This window comes from Typopeltis vanoorti, chromosome 26 (assembly GCF_054136105.1).
Source record: "Typopeltis vanoorti isolate ZY-2024b chromosome 26, IOZ_Tvanoo_1.0, whole genome shotgun sequence".
NCBI lineage: Eukaryota > Metazoa > Arthropoda > Arachnida > Uropygi > Thelyphonidae > Typopeltis > Typopeltis vanoorti.
In genome coordinates this window covers 27,866,810-27,882,855 of record NC_143574.1, presented here as the reverse complement: position 1 = coordinate 27,882,855, position 16,046 = coordinate 27,866,810, and the positions used below count along the sequence as shown (strand labels likewise).

Here is a 16,046-nt window from a genome sequence, read left to right as displayed (position 1 = left end):
GGACTGGCTTAAAGGGGCGAAGCAAGAATGCTTTTCATATTCCCCGTTATCTGTAGAGGACAGTGTAGGGATAAGGTGTTATTGAGCAATTAAAGCTCTGATCATGGCAGGAGGGTAACAGCAATAGCCGAGCCTCAGTTAGAACTTCATTAGCTACAGCATTGCCATCCATTACCCTCCAAGGGTATTGGATTGAATGAATCAATCACCGACTATGTAAGTAAAGGTGAAATCTCAAAAATACGGACGATCCCTAGGCCACTCCATAGTGGGCGAAAGACCGTCCTAATCTCAGCGTTGGTTCCACTCAGTGACGGGCTCCCCGACCACTGAGCAGAACCGCTCAAATTCCGAGGAAAATAATTCACCGACAAAGCCCCTCAGCGGGCCGTGCCGGAGAACACCTTCCCCGGAGACTCAAAGTGCTCCCTTAGGGCAAAACCTAAGAGAGCGAACTCATTAACCCAGGATAACAGCAACAGCCGAACCTCAGTTAAACTTCATTGGTTCTGCATTGCCATCCGTTACCCTATATATGGGCATCTCAGATAAAATCAATCACCGTAATGTGTAAGTAAAGGTGATATCTCAAAAATATCGGACGATCTCTAGGCCACTCATTCGTAGGCGAAAGACCGTCCAAATCTCAGCGTTGGTTCTACTCAGTGAAACTCGAGTACCGAGCAGAACCGCTCATTCCGAAGAAAATAATTCACCGGCAAGTACCCCTCAGCGGGCCGTGCCGGAGAACACTTTCCCCGGTAACTCAATTGCTCCCTCAGGGCAAAACCTAAGAGAGCGAACTCATTAACCCAGGATAACAGCAACAGCCGAACCTCAGTTAAACTTCATTGGTTCAGCATTGCCATCCGTTACCCTATATGGGCATCTCAGATAAAATCAATCACCGCATCTCACGGTCGATTGTTCAAGTTTTAAAATCTCGCAAACATTTGTGTGAACATCTTTTGAATTTAAAATATAGAAAAAACAAAAAAGTGTGTTTACTTAACATAATACAGTTTCTTAAATAAGTAAATTATTAAGTCAAATTGATAACTTTTAAACTAAAATATAAGTGGCATAAATATTTTATTAATATACTTAATTTTGAAAATATTATTTTAAAATATTTAATATTTTTTAATATTGAAATATCTTGCTTGAGTGTTGTATAGCCTTCCATGTTGAGTCCTTGATTCTCTATGGCGTGAATCTCTTTATACTAATAATTTCTTATTTATTTATTTGAAATATCTTATATTTTAAAAAAAAAAAATTAAAGAAATACCTTAATTTTTTTTAAAATAAAATCTTTCCGAGATAAGGAACAGAATTAGACGGTACTACCAACTATTTTCATAAAATTTCGCATGTCCTTATACCTTATAAGGACTGGCTTAAAGGGGTGAAGCAAGAATGCTTTTCATCTTCCCCGTTATCTGTAGAGGGCAGTGTACGGATAAGGTGTTATTGAGCAATTAAAGCTCTGATCATGGCAGGAGGGTAACAGCAATAGCCGAGCCTCAGAACTTCATTGGCTACAGCATTGCCATCCATTACCCTCCAAGGGATTTGGATTGAATGAATAAATCCAAAATTTCGCATGAATTTGTATGAACATCTTTTGATCGTAAAATATAGAAAAAACAAAAAAGTGTGTTTACTGAACATAATTAATTTTATTAAATAAGTAAGTTATTAAGTCAGATTAATAAATATTAAACTAAAATATAAGTTACATAATAAATATATTATGTAACTTATATTTTATAAGTTACATAATATATTTTCAAATTAATAAATTTAAAATATTATTTAAAATTCACAATATATTTAATAAATATTTTATTAATATACTTAATTTTCAATGGAATTATTTTAAAATATTTAATATTGAAAAATCTTGCTTAAGTGTTGTGTAGCCTTCCACGTTGAATCCCTAGCTCTCTATGGCGTGAATCTCTTTATAAATAAATAAGAAATTATTAGTATAAAGAGATTTTTCTTATTTATTTATTTGAAATATCTTATATTTAATATTTATTTAAAAAAAATTAAAGAAACACCTTAATTTAAAAAAAATCTTTCAGATGTGGACCAGAATTAGACGGTGCTAACAACTAATTTCATAAAATCTGACATGTATGTGTGTGAACATCTTTTGGTCATAAAATATAGAAAAAACAAAAAAGTGTGTTTACTGAACATAATTAATTTTATTAAATAAGTCAGTTATTAAGTCAGGTTAATAAATTTTAAACTAAAATATAAGTTACATAAATATTTTATTAATATACTTAATTTTTAAAGGAATTATTTTAAAATATTTAATATTTAAAAATTTCTCATTTATTTATTTTAAAGGATCTTATATCTTCCAGGTATGGTTCCAAAATCGCAGAACAAAATGGAGAAAAAAACATGCCGCTGAAATGGCTTCAGCTAAGAAGAAACAGGACTCAGAGGCTGAACAGTTAAGGCAAGTTGATCTTTCTGATCCCGAAGATATAGACTGCTTGGAAAAACACTTTAAAATGAACACTGGGGCTTCTTGTCGGCAAGATGAATGTACCCAAAGTATGACATCGACCTAAAGTGTTGCACAGTTAACTCCTAAAAAAAAAAAAAAAAAAAAAAGTTTCAAAAAATAAAACAAAACAATGGTAATAAGACAACCTCGTGGCGGAGACCTTTCCGAATAGGTTTTACCGTAACACACCTTCCAAAAGGTGTTGATGTAGGTTGAGGTCTCTTACAACTATTATTGACTTCTATACAGCTGATGCCAAATCCCCGGTTCCTGAAGAGTGTGGCCATTTCCAGCATTTAAACGTGGATCGTCACAATCTACTAGACCAAGGACTTCCTCCTACTGATAGCTTAGATCGTCATCACCACGTCCAGGACAAGTTCCTGTACAATAATGTTCCAGGACTACGGTGAGTGACAGAGAAAAAAAAGTGACGTGTTTAAGTTGTGTTTTTACCGTTTGTTGAAAATCTGCTAGAAAAATTGAAGAAAGAAGAAAACCATCAACACTTCATCAGTAGTTTATTAAATATTTCTGTGTTAGTTGCATGGATTCATTTTTCACTTGTTCTACAAAATCCTACAATTATCATTGGTACCATGATCCATCATTACACACACACACACACGCGAGTATATACAGAATGGCCATAAAATAACTTTCCCTCTTTGGAGGTATCTGTAGCTAAAACTAGTACACGGAGTGAGACCACATTTTATATTGAGACTTTTGAAGGCGTGGGGAGATGAATTCCGAGAAAAAAAGATTTAGTACCAAAAGTTGTCGATAGGGGAAATTTTGGCTCTGGCAGAGCCGAAAGCAGTCAAGGGTATTGGAAATCCGTTAATTATCCGCTTGTTTTCGGCTTCGCCAGCGGCAAAATTTCCCCTATCGGCGACTTTTGGTACTAAATCTTTTTTTTTTTTTTTTTTTTTTTGCGGAAATCATTTCCCCATGCCTTCAAAATCTCAACATAAAATTTAGTCTCATTCCATTTATTGTTTTAGCCACAGATGCCTCCAAAGAGGGAAAGTTATTTTATAGACACCCTGTACTTCGACCCACACACACACATACGAGTATATACTTGGCTTGGACCCCAAGTTCATCAATATTAAATTAAGAAAAATAAATAAGCTTTTTTGTTAATTACAAATATAATGCATTATTTCAATAAGAGATTGGGTCAAGTTTATTATTATTATTATTATTATTATTATTATTATTATTATTATTATTATTATTATTATTATTATTATAAAACCTCCATGGAGTCCAAGACTCATCGTGGGAGGTCCACTGTTATACACACAGTTTATCATACCGCGCCTTAAATATATTCAGTGTCTCTGCACTCACCACACTCTCGGGCAAAGCATTCCAATCACTCACCACTCTCCATGCAAAAAACCTGCTTCTCACTTCCTTGATCAAACCCTCCTTTTACAGTTTCCAGGGATGAACTCTTGTTCTCCTACTATCCTCACCAATTCTGTGCAAAACCTCCCCGGCATTAATCTGGTAATAACCTATTAACAGCTTATCTGTCTCAATCATATCCCCCTCCTCCTTTTATCCACCAATTTTTGCAAATTGCATTTTGTCAATCTGTCTTCATACTCTACATTCCAGAGACCAGAAACCACCTTAGGCAATCGCCTTTGAAGTTCTTCCACCCATTTTCATCTTTTTGAAAACCAGGTGACTAGATCTGTGCACAGTAATCCATAGGTGGCCTGATCAAAGCTTTATAACATCTTTACTTCTACAAGTCAACATTCATTACATATTTATAACAAATTTATTCATAAAATAGCAAAATACATTACTTTCTTCGCTGAGTTTTTAAAAGAAAGAAACCAGCAATTTACTATTAGATAACTATATAGTGCTTATCAAATCCTACCGCTACAGATCAACAGCTGCACAGTTAGTTAATATATCTGATTAGTACCGATATGCTAAGTTACTGTGCCGGTGTATTTTTTTAATAAATAATTATCGTTAAAATGTTTGTTAAAAATCTGTTAATATATTATTTTAAGTATTGAATATTTTTGCGATGAAATTGTAGAGAACAGGAGAGAGAGAAAGAGAGAGAGAGAGAGAGAGAGAGAGAGAGAGAGAAGGGGGGGACTTGAACCAGTAAACAACAAGGTGCACATATTTGTTTTCCCTGGGTGCGATCGTTTAGGACGAGAGGAATTTACTGTTGGACTTTTCAAATGAAGGTGAGTTAGCCAGTCGGATATGGTGGTGACAGTTTTTAATTCACAATGCAGACAAACAGACCACAGAACACATTCAGTTAACTCAAAAACAGCTCATTACTCTTAATGAGTTATTTTAAATGTGTACGATATGTATAATATTTAAAAAATAAGTTATCCAAGGGCAAATTTAACGTTCTAAGCATATCGTTGTAAAGCAGTGAGGAAGTTATGATAAATGCATTTTGAGTTTCCAGTGGGGACCACTGGAAACTCGTTTGTTGGCACTGACTGCATTCCTTAGTAGCGCTAATGGAATTTATGGGTTAAATGTTATCAGATTGTAATGTGAAGTATTTCAAAATCATCTGTTTAATTGTGAGCAAAATATACATTCTTTTAGCAATAGAATTGACTAAAAGAATGTATATATAGAAATGCTGATGTTGTTTTATATGACTCAATGTGCAAAATCCAATAACAAATTTTCGAGGAAATGCCGCATATTAAAATAACTGCGTCCAAAATCATGTTAAGATTTGTCGAAGCGTGTCTTAGCAGTATTAGCATGTGTTGGGTTTAAAAGCCTTAAACTTGTGTCACCTATCACCATTATTTTGTTTAAAATGGCAGAGCAACATGATGTCCCGGAATCCAGGGCTTGTAGGGCCATTGGTCGATTAGAAGCTGGACAAACAACAAGATTCAGTCTGCAACCAGATAACCGACGTATCTTGATGTGGCGTGAAAGTGGAACAAGAAATAATCCACAGTTTGTTCGTGAAAGACCCCGACATCAAGGTGGAAGTTTGATGGTATGGGCTTGAATAAGTATAGGTGGGGATATTGATCTCTATTTTATCACAAACGGTTCCTTAACAACATAAAGGTATCGCTATGAGATTTTGGAACCTATAGTTCGTCCATATGCTGCTGCAATTGGCCAAGAATTCATTTTTATGGATGCCAATGCTCGTTCACACCGTGCAAATTTTGTACAAGAGTGGTTTGAGGAAGAAGATATTGAACGAATGGACTGGCCTGCATGTTCACCGGATTGAATCCAATCAAACATGTCTGGGATGCTTCAGGTAGGCGCGTTTCTGCTCGACAGGTGGCACCACGATCGTTTCAAGAGCTCGAAATTGTTCTCACAGAAGAGTAGGGGAATATCCCACAAGAAGTGTTTGATCAGCTTATCCGGTCCACGCAATCAAGATGTACCGCTGTTTTGGCTGTTAATGGAGACCATATGCCCGATTAAAAATTAACAAAAGCGTTTTTTGTTAATTTTTAATCGGTAATTATAAGTAATACTACTTGAAAATCGAGTTAAACGTGTGTTTAATCAGTTGAATTTCTATTTTAAACTTTTTTTTGTTGTTGTTAATAAAATTACTTTCTCCCTTCAAAATATTCTCTCCAATGAAACCATTTTTTTTTTCATTGCTGCCCAAAGATGTTCAGATGTCAAAAATGATGACCTCTTGCTTCTTTACCTAAATATAACTTCGACTATTAACCCTGTAGTCATTCGCATTGCAGCTATGCAGTGAACAATCAAGTAGCTACACGAACTCTTGTTCATCTAACTCCGTGGACTTTTTTTAATGGTGCGAATTCCTTCATGGATATGAGGAATCCTTATAAAGGTTTTTTCATCAGCTGAAGATGAGTTATTTATCACGCAAATCGTCAAAAGAACACACGTATTTAACAAACCTAGTATACCGGCTCAAAGCCTTGATTCCACAACAACATGACCATCCAAAATGTATTTCAATCCCTGTGCTAAATAATTATTATCGTTTACTTCTTTATAATGTTCTAAGACTCGCTTTTTATTCGACTAGCAGATGACTCAATTAATAAACGACTCACATGGCATATTCCTTAAATTGCACCATATTTTTTTAATACGCTATATAAAACACAATGAATTAATAAAAGACCTGATAAGTTTCGTAAGTCGTTTGACTTACGTCTTCAGGGGTAAAAAGGTAACTTAAAGTTGAAAACACAAAGAAAATAGAAATTATTAGTAATAGTTCATACTATACAGTTGTAGCCGTCTGACTATTCATAAAATTAAAAATCAGAAAAATTAAAAATTAAATAATAAACGACTGTTACTAAATGCAAGTCTGAACATGTCTCGACATTGTCCCTCTCACAGCATATTAATTCATTCAATTACATTTGCCTCATTTGTTCATGGACAAACCTCGTATGCAAGACTGTAGCAGGTAATAATCTTGCTAAGAACCGCTGCTTATCGAAAACACGTATCAGTACATCTTTATTTTTATGGTTTGGTTATTTTTAATTTTGTATTTTTACAAAAATATTATCCACCAACCTACATTCTACACTAACGCCATCTCTTGTCCACTATCAATCACAGACAGACGATAACAAACATCCATTTCAAGATTCGAACCAGCAACCTTTTGACTGGAGAGCGGGTACGCTAACCACTAGGGCTATCATTCAACACATTTTTTATTTGATATATTTTTATAAATATATGAAATAAAAATTAATAAAATAATATATTTATTATTTTAGTAATTAAATATTATTTTATATTGTTAAAATATATAATACGTTACTTTATATCTTAAAATTCATTTATTTATTAAATTACAACTATTATATATCTATAATCAATTTACCTGCATTCATAAGAATGCAAAAGAAGTATTATGTCCAAAATTTTTACAAATATTACTATAATTATACTATTAGGATAGATTTGTCATTTAAAATACAATAAATTAATTCTTTATTAATACTGTATATCATTTAATATATAGTATTAATAAAATTAAATAAAATAGTCCTAAAGGATATTTTAGTTGACTTATGCTTCATGATGTTAGTTCTCCTATAGACTCCTAGATGGCGCCACATATAGTTCACTATAAAACTCCAATTTGCATTTTAAAAAATGTAAAGCTATTTTTGGTAATGGAGAGCACCTTTTTTATTTATAAAAGGTTACAGAGATACTCAATGAATAGGATTATATTAAATAATGATTATTAATATGACATAACTGTGAGCATTATTTGAAATTAAATTCTGAAAATCACCAAGTTAAATTAATAATCCTTATTTAATATAATCCCATTTATTTAGCATCTCTGTTTTAGTTGGATAAATAAATTAGGGGGCGCTCCATTACCAAAAGTAGCTTTTTTTATAGCAAATATAGGAGAATCATGATTTTTAGAATTTAAAGAGTATTATTTACAATTTCTAAATAGTGCAAGTGCTAAAGTTCTTAAAGAATAAACTATGGCTTTTCATTGAGATCATGGTTTATTAAATACTTGCAGAATCATTTAAATACTCAGTTTTAAGCATTATTCAAAACATCGCGAATAGCATGAACAAAACTTTACTTGTGTTCACATATTCAGATTAATTAAATGTGTTTACGTTCTAGATCTTGTTGAAATAAACTTGTAAGGAGCTCCACATAAGAAAGCGTTAATAAACAGATCTAGAAATTCAGACATTTCATACGCTTTGACAAGAGCTGTACTTTTTCTTGATCTATCGACATTACAGTTCGAATATTTCAGACTTAATATTAATTATTTTAATTAACATTAAAATAACACTAAAATAACTTTTTTTTTTCTGTCATTGGACGTCATATTATACTATCAGTAAATATTATTTGTAAATTAGAACAGTAAACATGGTTTAAACTTGCAGAAGATAACACACACAATCTGTTAATTTTTTTTTCCCAGAGTTCAGAACTGTTCAACAATAATTCCCATAATTCAAAGCTATTTATGGACAGATATGTATAGCTGTTTGTTCTATTATAATCCAGCTTTACTTAGTTACTTAAAAAAACTGTTTGAAAATCCATGATCAAAACGTAATATTTTGTATTGGTTACATTTTTAAGAATCACTTTTGTTTTGGTAAAATTTATAAGCTCGGCATTAAAATAAATTAAACATATTTGTTCGATTGAAAATTAAACATACAAATTTATTGTTTTAATCCTGACCATACGTAATGCGTACAAACATTTTACATTCTTTGCCTACCAGTTTCGCTAGCAAACTGTCTAGCTTTTTCAAGGCGTTGACGGAAAAGTATAAAAAATACTAGTAAATGCAAATTGAAAGGAACATAAAAAACGTTGTAAACAATCTAGCAAAGGTTACACGTTCGCTTGATAGACTATTTATTATCACGCATGCGTGTTTGTTGTAAACGCGTAATGTGATTACTGGCTAGCTGTAGTTGGGACTGATGGGACCTCAAAAACTCGAAACCGGTGCTACTCTGGCTCTGATTTAAGAGGCTCTGCTTGGGGGGTAGGTTTGTGTCTGTCTCTGAGATTATGGCTCTGCTTGGTGGTGGGGGTGATCCTGCCACTGGGTAGAGCCAATGCTGAGAAGTTCTCGGTGATGGGGTGAGCCTGTCACTGAGTGGAACAACGCTGAGTTGGGCGATCTTTGGGGATCGTCTGTATTTTAAGAGCCCGCTTCACCTATACAGAGGTCGAAACCGGTCTGGGTAGTGGCCCTTGACTTTAATGTATAGCATCGTACATCTCTGCTAGAGGATGTGATTTGCATTAACGGTAAATACCAAGGATAGTGATCAAAGCTTATTCCACCTTTACCACGAGTCGCCTGGACTTGCACTATGCAGGTGCAAACTTGACTTACTTGTCTGTTTGCTTACTTGGGAAATAGGATTAAAACCAAGTTTTATTTAAAATTGCTTAGCATCATTATATATATATACTTGTATAGGTAAAGTTGTTAAGGCTCTGTATTACTAAAACCTTGGTATTTAGGGTCTAGCTACTCACTGAGGAGACCTCAAAAAAGGTTGAAACCGGTCTGGGTAGTGACCCCACTCATAATGTATTGCAGTATACATCTTTTAGTGAAATGTGCTTTGCATTATGGGAAATGCTAAGAATGGTGATCAGAGTTTTACCCCCTCTTTACAATGAGTTGCCCTGGTGTTCCACCACCTTTAGACTTGAACTGCTTTCAGGCGCAAACTTGGCTGTTTGCTTACTTGGGATTAGGAGTTAAATATCCAATCTTATAAAATTACTTGGTAACCCTAATATACAGTATCCCCAAGTTAAAAAATTAATTATATCTGTATCTCCTCCAGAGATTCTTATTAAAAATAAAAACACCTTGTAGCAACTTTTATAGGTAAAGTTGATAAGGCTCTGTATTACTGAAACGTTGGTATAGATTGTGAATCCAATAACCCTTGGAGGGTAATGGATGGCAATACTGTAGCTAATGAAGTTCTAACTGAGGCTCGGCTATTGCTGTTACCCCCCTGCCGTGATCAGAGCTTTAATAGCTCAATAACACCTTATCCCTAAAAAAACGTTGGTATATATCCTCCTATTATAATCCCACCGATATATTCCTTTTTTCCACAAAACGAATATACAATAATAGCTTATTATCTATGAAGATTAGCATTTATTCCTACGAAAAAAGTATTCTAGTGAAATATATGCTTACTACCAGCGTGTACATATCCTTACAGAAGCGTAAGCTTTTAATTTCCGGTTTGCATAAATTATTTAAAGTCTTTTTGCATTTTCAAAGTTGTCCGTTCACTTTATTTTCAGGAAGCGTAGTATAAATTTCGAAATCCTCATCGTGTCTGCAGATGAAGGCCGGCAGATGCCTCTAACTAGTCAGACTAGTACCGTACAACAAGTTTGGCTGGTTACAGGACGCCACCTGCATTGTTGAACTTCTTTTCCTAACTTCAGGGAAATTAATTGTACGATCATGAAACCATAGCTTTCAATAGCTAATGCTTAATCGAAAAGAATAGAGTAACACACACAAAAAAAAACTTCGAAATATCTATATATATTCTATTCTAATAAGAGAAACAAGGTTTTGTGTAGAGATTTGTATAAAAATAATATAATATAATACAAATATTAATTAGCACGTTATCAGCAACACCTTAGTACATATATTATTTAAAATTTGTACTTTAAATTCATCAACATTTAACATTTCTGGCTAGATGGGTGAAGCAAAATTGCTTTTCATATTCCCCTTTGTCTTGTAATGAAAGAACTTTGAATGGAGTATTTGTGAGCTGTATGCTCGCCCTTTGAGGGCAGTGAATTTAGCTGTGTTCAGCTGAACTTAAGATAGACTTTGGTCTTTTATATTTGTAATTTTCTGCTTCATTATATTCCTCCAGAGATTCTTATTAAAAATAAAAACACCTTGTAGCAACTTGTATAGGTACAGTTGATAAGGCTCTGTATTTCTAAAACGTTGGTATTGGTGTTTAGGGTCTAGCTACTAACTGATGAGACCTCAAAAAAGGTTAAAACCGGTCTGGGTTTTGACCCCACCCATAATAATGTATTGCAGTATACATCTTTTAGTGAGATGTGCTTTGCATTATGGGAAATGCTAAGAATGGTGATCAGAGCTTTACATCCCTTTACAATGAGTTGCCTTGGTGTTGCACTTTAGACTTGAACTGCGTTCTTGATTAACGGGTATGGGTGGTTACTTGTCTTGGTAAAGAACTTCTCAGCTAGATTTATGAGAAAGGAAGAGATATTAACTTCTCTATGGATCTGAGTGTTTCTTATAAACCAAGGGGCATCAAGAATCATCCTCAGGCACTTATTCCGTAATCTCTGAAGTTTTGGAATGTTTGAATTCTCGGTGTGGCTCTACGCTGGGGATGCGTAAGTGATGACCTGTCGAATCACCATCTTGTAAATTGTTAATTTTGTTTCCGTGTCCAGTTTACTTTGTCTGTTCATCATAGGGTAGAACTGTGCTAAGACATTCGATGTCTTTGAGGTAATGTAACTAATATGTTTGCTGAATAGGAGTTTAGTATCAAGAATCATACCAAGATATTTAACTTCAGTCTGCCATGGAATCTTTGGTCCCAATAAATAAATATCCTCCATGGTATGGATTTTCTTTCTAGTAAACAAGTCTGCCATCAACTTTTCTAAAATGTGTATGCTGATTTAGAGTCTGTTAGTTGCCAGTTTTTGGCTCAGAGATCTTGCCATCAGTGTCAATGCAGTGAATGGTGTCCAACGTTTCAGAGGGGTCCGCTACAACGTTGAATTCCTTATAATGACTGGCTTAAAGGGGCGAAGCAAGAATGCTTTTCATCTTCCCCGTTATCTGTAGAGGACAGTGTAGGGATAAGGTGTTATTGAGCTATTAAAGCTCTGATCATGGCAGGAGGGTAACAGCTACAGCCGAGCCTCAGTTAGAACTTCATTGGCCACAGCATTGCCATCCATTACCCTCCAAGGGTATTCTACTCCTTACTCCTACCCACAACGTTGAATTCTTGAATTCGTTATCTGCAATTCAATATAAATATTTTTATTTGCAGAATAAAAAGGTGTTTCTGCATTATTTTCTTTTTCAAGGTTATTTTTATTTATATAGTTTATTCTTAGAATATTTAATATAGAATATTTTACATTATTATTAACTATAGAAAATATTTTATTTTGTTATAATTTCCTTATGTATTTTTATGTCACGTGAATCACGTTGATCTTTCTCTTATGTCCGGTATTTATAATGCCATAAACGTCAATTTCAGCAAATATTTGATTTATGTTTTTCAGTGAGATTTCTGAAATGTTCTATGATACAAATACAGGAGTATTTTAAGATTTTTTTGAGGATTTAAAAATCATCTTTTGTAGCACTTGAAGTGTGCTTTGTGGGGAACCCACTTATGGAGTTTTGAAATTTCGTCTCGTGCATAAAAAGGGGAAAATGTTTTTCATATAGTTGCATTGCAAATGAGAACATTTAACTCTATTTTAATAAATAAAACACTACCCTTTCTCTCTGATACTCCTTTGCTTAATCAACCTTCATTTTTATAATTCAAATGGTATTCGCTTTGTCGTCTGCGTATTCAAAAAAAAATTTTTTTAAATCCGGATTTGAAATAATCGATTACATTTCATATAAACTTGTATTTGAAACAAAAAAATAAAAGAAAATCCTTCGTTTGTATTCCATAATGGATGTCAAGAGATTCCAGTCTTCGGTTCCAACTTTACTGGTTATTCCAGCTTCCAGAACCTCTGGATGGTTAACGGGAATGTATGTCAAAGGTCACTGAACACAAACACTGATGATGAAAGGGGAAAAACGCTTTCCGTTCTAAACTTGTCCGTCGAGGTTCGTTTATTCCGTTTCGATGTGTGTCATTAAGACAGTCGAGGATTATTTGTGCACTGTCACGACCCCAAAGAAAGTATGGGGGACTACTAATCTCCGAGTGTTTTCGTCATAATAATGGAGGAACTCCGGTTTATCGGATACTATAGTGGGACTTTGCTTACACAAATTAAAACCGGATTTTGTTACCTGGGATAAGCTTTAAACCGGTTTCAATTTCGATTCTAGGTCTTTATTTTTTTAAAACTAACCTGAAGTAACGTCTTGAACTTTTTTCTTTTTTTAGATATCTAGAAATATTGATTTTGTTCTTAATATAATCTTATTAGATCAGGGTTGAAATATTTATTCAACTAAGTTGGGAAAAAAAGAAAGACACACAACAGAGAAAGCCTCTATAGCTCAGCGAGTGCAGGCAAAATTCCTCTGATTTAAAAGACGTGAATTCAAATCCATGCCTGTTGGCAATAATTTCCATGCTATCTTCTAACCGGTTATGCTTTACCTTCCTTTGGTGTATTATCATTAAACATTCATAACTCCTCTTCTGTATCTTATCTTAATCAATGTTTATTATCTTTCCCACTGGACGTCCTTGGATTCTTTTGTGTCTGCAACCATTCGCCATGGCGACTTTGAAATAGCGATGTTGCCCCAAGAATAGTAATTTGATTATCTTCCCTGCAAATGGATTATCGTATTGGTTACATCAAACATGAACAAAATAATTTGACGTCGTGGAAAATACCTTGAACTTCTTTTCCAATAATGTATATATATTTATGTAAATACAATTGTTAATAATTGACAGTATAGTAACATTGAATCGTAGATGTAATTAACGGATGGGGTATTGATATTACTTCAACGGTAATTAAATAAATAAATAGATAAATAAATCGGTAATTAAAGATGTGCTCGCCCTCTAACTTATATCTAACATCTGAACGCAAGTCCATAAATGCCTAGAGCAGAATGAGAAGCTGATATATTATTTTTTTAGTAGTATATACATATCAAAATGTTTATGTTCTGATCTCATACATACCAACATCAATGTTTAGGATTTTGAATCAGGATTTTCAATCTTGAAAATTCCGATTTCAATTTGTTTAGATGAAGAACAGGTTACAAAAACAAGATGATGGGTTCGTTAGACTTTGCCCCACTTTATCTTAATTTGCAGGATTACACATTAGCTATCCTTTCGTAATCAAAACATGGTGTTTTGCGAGGAAACATTTTTGATTTTTGGCAATTTTCAAAAATCATAAAATAATATTGTATATAACATACAATATTATTTTAAAAAGGAGCTTGAATTAATTAAACATGTGGAATTACGGCAGTCAGTCACTTCGTTCTTTTTGTTACTCTCAAAAAGTCAAACTGTAAATGACAGATATGTTGGGTATTAGAGTGGGCATGCGCAATATACAGCCTCTCCCAGTCAAACGGACTTACAAAGTAGTCCAAACAAGGGTGCGACGAATCCTGAATGACCTGGTTCGCAAAGGCATACCCTTCCCTACTCGGAGAAAATACCAACTAGATCTCTAGATTTTAGATGATTTTCATCACCTGGTGAAACAACACATCACCATACTTGTTGCAGGGCTGAAGGAATGTGTTATCTTGTTTAGCCATCAGAGTAAGAGCCTCGGTTTCCACCCCCCACCTCCTTATCACATTCGATGCTGATAACAGTCTTCAAGGACGTGCCAAATACACTGTAGAAAACCCCTACCACTCATTGGTTTTTGCCGCCTAAACACAGCTTCGAGGTTATAAATTTTGCAACAGTTCATGTTAGTTTCATATATACTGTATATAATACATCTTTTATTATTATTATTATAAAAACCTCCATGGAGTCAAAGACTCATCGTGGAAGGTCCACTGTTATACACACCGTTTATCATACCGCGCCTTAAATATATTCACTGTCCCTGCACTCACAACACTCGGAGCAATGCATTCCAATCACTTACTACTCACCATGCAAACACCTGCTCTCACTCCCTTGATCATACCCTCCTTATACAGCTTCTAGGGATGCCCTCTTGTTCTCCTGCTATCTTCATCCATTCTGTGCAAAACCTTCCCGAGGTTAATCTGTTAACAGCTTATATGTCTCGATCATACCCCTCTCCTCCTACCCACCAATTTCTGCAAATTTTATTTTGTCAATCTGTCTTCATACTCAACATTCCAGAGACCAGAAACCACCTTAGTCAATAGTCTATTTTAATATATATTTTTATATATTAAAATATAAAGTTTAAGTTTTTTATTCAAGTTTTTACTATATATATATTTTTGAATAAAGAAAAAATCAACAATGCATGATATCATGAAAAATAAAATTTCCTTGGATTGTCGAAATAAAATAGCCAACTACCCAGCATTTCCTCCAAATCAAGACACTTGGAAATAGGGTAACATGAGAAACAAAAAACCTAGAAAACCCTGAAATCATTAGCCCTTTCAAAAATAATGGAATACGGACCTGACTCAATAAAGATCTACACAGATGGCTCCAAAAATCCAAATGGCAATTCTGGGAGTGGCGTATTCATCTATGGCCGTCAAAATACAGAACTAAAAACAACTAACAGTATAAGATGCAACTCATACCATGAAGAATTAATAGCCATTAACACAGCACTGCAACATTTGGATAAACAAAACCCAAAGGAATTTATATTTTTCGCAGATTCCTTAGCAGCCCTTCAAGCTATTAAGAACTGCTACACCCATCAAGAAATACTTAGAGACATAGCAAAAAACATATAAACAAACTACACAAGGATTCCGAAATATTCTTCTTTAATTTAAAGGGAAATAAAACTGCCGATGAAGTAACAAAAATGGTTGTAACATCCAGTGATACCACAGATTTCGATCGTTTTAAAACCACTCAAAAGGAATACATAAAAAAGTACAATTCTGCATGGTATGAGTTGCATCTCGCCCAGTTGCATCTGGCACAGCTCGCCTCAAGACCGGCCTCCAAACTTAGGTAACTGTCTGCCAACGCATATATCCTCAGTACCTTTTATGTTGTATTTGTAGTAG

General features: G+C 34.2%; 1 protein-coding gene across 1 annotated transcript in view; it reads left to right on the top strand.

Moving 5' to 3' along the window:
* Positions 1–10,514, top strand: part of LOC150092437 (homeobox protein Nkx-6.2-like) — a 28,863-nt gene extending 18,349 nt beyond the window's left edge. Inside the window, exons 3-5 of the mRNA XM_090414864.1 lie at positions 2,385–2,580; positions 2,783–2,942; positions 10,388–10,514. Coding sequence (XP_090270990.1) covers positions 2,385–2,580; positions 2,783–2,942; positions 10,388–10,514 — 483 coding nt within the window. The remainder of the gene's footprint in view (positions 1–2,384; positions 2,581–2,782; positions 2,943–10,387) is intronic.
* The last annotated feature ends 5,532 nt before the right edge of the window (positions 10,515–16,046 follow it).